General features: G+C 31.9%; 1 protein-coding gene across 1 annotated transcript; it reads left to right on the forward strand.

The window, feature by feature from the left end:
- The first annotated feature begins 2005 nt into the window (after positions 1-2005).
- On the forward strand, positions 2006-2709 carry LOC114382065 (ethylene-responsive transcription factor ERF096-like). The gene has a single exon (XM_028341298.1). The coding sequence runs from the start codon at positions 2037-2039 to the stop codon at positions 2451-2453; it is 417 nt and encodes a 138-aa protein (XP_028197099.1). The 5' UTR covers positions 2006-2036; the 3' UTR covers positions 2454-2709.
- The last annotated feature ends 1335 nt before the right edge of the window (positions 2710-4044 follow it).

Here is a 4044-nt window from a genome sequence, read left to right on the forward strand (position 1 = left end):
TTTTGTTCCCGCTAGTGGGCCAGAAATGAGGGAAGAAGAAGCTTGAATTGTGTGGATAAAATTGCAAGGACCAAACCATGTACTTCTTCCGTAAATGGCCTAGCCTTTATCACACGAACCACCTTTATCTCATTCCTTAAATTTCTATTGTTTCAAGTTGCTTGGAGGGAACAAGAGAGTCTAACTTGATTAAGGTGTATGAATTATTATAAGATTTTTTATATTATCTTTAATTTTCATGAATAAATAAAAAATTACATACAGGCAGCTAGTTGACTTACAATGTTGACCCTCTATTCAATTAGGAAAATTTTGATTGAGATCAATCATGACTCATATTTCACTATCAAATTATTACTTTTTAACCACATTATAGATTAAGTAGTACGGTATGTTAATTAATTATATCGAGTTTGTGAGTTAAATATTCTTAGTTGTAAATTGTGCATGCGGCTTGTGGCGATCTTTGATTTTGCAGGAAAAATGTGATTAATGTGGCAGCAATTGCAGTACCGATGAATAAAAAAATATTTATATTGCGATCAGAATTGCCATTGCTATAAGATTATCTTTAATTACCAGCAGTTTTTGTATGGGTTCTTAAGTCAAGAAGTGATTCTTAACTTTTTTTTTTCTTCTGTTTGAGATTTTTGAAGTGGCATCCAGGTGTAGAGCTGGTTCATCTATAAGAACCAAGTCCTTGCCAAATTGCTCAGAAAATCAATAGAGAAGGAAGAAAATAAACAGATTTTAATTAAAAACAAAGTTAAAGAACTTTTACCATTGGAGTGAAAAATAACAAATATTTTAAAAATTGATGTGTCAAAACAGGGGCCCACTTAAGAGGAGTTAAGAACCCAAATGAAATTCTATGGTTGGAGATGCTCTAACCACAATTGTAAACCATTGTCACCTAGCTATAATTAAAGTCTTACACAGCTTGAATAGTTGATGATATCAGTAGTCTATAAAAAAAATAAAAAAATGATCCCTTTTCAAGACAAACCATATTTTGTTGCCCTTGCTGCGAATTGCTTAAAATTGAGTAGCAGTTTATTGTCATGGCATGTTCGAGTTAGAGACAGCAAAATATCTCAGGTGAAAGCTACCACCACGATCAGAACCGCTCCAGTTTCCACCCAAATCCAATGATGTAAGGCATGATGCTACAGCTACCGAAGTTCAATGCTTAACCTTAGAAATATTATCCACATGATAAGTGAAAGTTATTATTTTAATTTCATGGTCTCCGTCCAACCCCTCTACTTCACAATAATATAATCTGTTAATTTACCAAAAGCAAAACATATATATAATTAACAAGGTCAGCCAATCAGGACTACACAACAAAACTATCTCGGGACCGTTGGTTCGTCAATTCATTGCAACAAATTCTGGTGGAAAGAGGATGAATGAACCAAGAAATTCCTTAGCCTTCCGACCAAAGTCTAAGGTTCAATTCTTAGCTTAAACAGAAAATTGTAATTAAAGATATCACTTTATTTTACAAAATATATGGACCAGTAGAGAAGAATTAGTCGGATACCAACTAAAAATTTCAGACACCTTCTGATTACAAAAAATATCAATAAAAAAATGAATTAATATGGTTATTTTCTATTCCAATATGCATTTCTTTTAGTATTGCTAAGAGCGACTTGCGTGGCATAACCCCTTCTATCTAATATATCACTCTTATGACCTCACCTTCAATCTGGTTGAGAACCAGAATTCTAACATTCATTCATTATGAATAGTTCCAAACAAAATTGTTTGAGGTGACCCTCCGCAGGCCTTTTAGCCATCACCAAATTTTGTGATACATCCACATACGTTGAACTCTCTAAAACAATCTCAATCATGGGGTATTAGCATATTCATAAATTTCCCCGTCCATTGAACCTATGGTGAATTTGGCACTGCATCACTCACTAGCCAATTAAGATAATTAACTAACTAACTAGTTAGGTGCTCAATGTGTAGCAAGTATAAATAAATGGTAGAGAGGAGCAAAGGTTAATTAATTAAGGCACACAATGGAAGAGGAGTCAAAGGAGAAAAAGAAGGACACTAAGGAGGAACCACGTTATAGAGGAGTGCGGCGGCGGCCGTGGGGGAAGTTCGCGGCCGAGATTCGGGACCCGGCCCGGCACGGTGCCCGAGTGTGGCTGGGGACATTTCTCACGGCGGAGGAGGCTGCTAGGGCTTATGACCGAGCTGCCTATGAGATGAGGGGCGCTTTAGCCGTTCTCAATTTTCCAAATGAGTATCCTTCATGCTCTTCTATGAACTCATCTTCAACATTAGCACCTTCATCTTCTTCTTCAAATTCAATGCTTAAAAGTGATCATGGTAAACAAGTTATTGAGTTCGAGTGCTTGGATGACAAATTGTTAGAGGACCTTCTTGATTGTGATGACTATGCCTACGAGAAAGACTTGCCTAAGAACTGAACGGTTTGATCAAATTTGAATGTTAGATTGATTTCAAAGCATACCTATAGTAGGGTGAATGTCTTCATATATGATATGATTTCCTTTTAGGCAGCACTTTACTTTGGTGAGTATGGTTTATAACTTAAGAATGACTTTGTTGAACCATTTAGTTTGATCGATGTCTCCATATAAATAGGAATGAATGACTTGTTTATAAAAATATACAAGAAAAACTATCCATCCTTATGTTATATACTTCATCCTCCTTAATTTAGCATTAAATTTGTTTATACAGTACTTTTATCATAATTTATTTTAGGAAATTATGAGAGAGTGTACTATTACACTTTTTAATGACAATTTTTTTTATTTCTTAACTTGTACTTTTAGGGTATTTGATTAGCATTTTCCTTTATTTTATTACAATATATATAATAATGAAATGAAGAGTAAATTATATGGCACTGCCTAAAGTTTCATGTACAACCCCCTATTTTTTATATCCCTATACAAACATCTTTTAATTTTTTTTAAAAATTATATTATGTCCACTTACAAAAAAGGTTGACAAGAGGAAAGTTGGGTAAAAGTAACAAGAAGAATTGCTTAGATACCTATAAGCGAGAATTATTCGGGTTGTGATATAAATGTCATGACTAAATCAATATAAAATGTTAAAGGACATTCTTTCTAATATTCTTTGTTTAACATTCTAAGATTGATTAATAAATATTTATTAAAAATTATTAATTTTGATAGATTTCACATTAAAAAAAATTATTAAATAAAAAATAAGATCCATCAAAATTAATATTTTCTAATAAAATCAAGTTATTTATAAAAAGAATATTAAGAAAAAATGTTAAAGAAAATGTCACTCTCATGTTAAAAAGGAAAAAGAGCTTATACAATCTGACAAAACCTTAGTAGTCTTTGTCTAATTTATTCTGAAATGAAAGCTTAATCGGTGGATTTGAAATTAAATTATTATTAATCCCATCGGATTTGTAGTTCAATTAAAATGGATTCTTGCTTTTAATCCACTTGACAATTAAATATTCAATCATGTTGTTTATATATTACTATTTTAGACAATAAAACAAAAACTAAATATGAAAACTTTTTTTTTCCAATTAAAAAATATATAACTACTATAGTATTCAAATAACAAAGTCTACGACGTATAAAGGTATCTGTCAGTTTTCAATTGAGCCACCTGAGCAATCAGCATCATGCAGAAGTCAGCCAGATCAAACTATTCTATTAACTTTGTTCGACATGATATCAAATAATTCCGTTATTTCGTTTTCATTCTTTACTTTTCGGCCATTAGCTTTATATGGAAGGTAACAGTAAAAGTGCACGGACAGGCCAAGTCTTGTTCTTCCCTGCCCAAGAATGAAAAGGAATCAAAGTTTTGATATACATGAAAGATAAATAAAAATGTGATTATTTGATATACATGAAAGAGTTAAAAAAAGATAAAAGTTTTGAATTAAAATAATTAGATGGATAATAGTAAAAAATTAAAAAGTAAATAATAATTATGCATTTCAAATTTTACCCACTCAAAAAAATTGGAAAAGAAGAGGTGCCAGTAGTAAAAAGG

Source organism: Glycine soja, chromosome 13 (genome assembly GCF_004193775.1).
Source record: "Glycine soja cultivar W05 chromosome 13, ASM419377v2, whole genome shotgun sequence".
NCBI lineage: Eukaryota > Viridiplantae > Streptophyta > Magnoliopsida > Fabales > Fabaceae > Glycine > Glycine soja.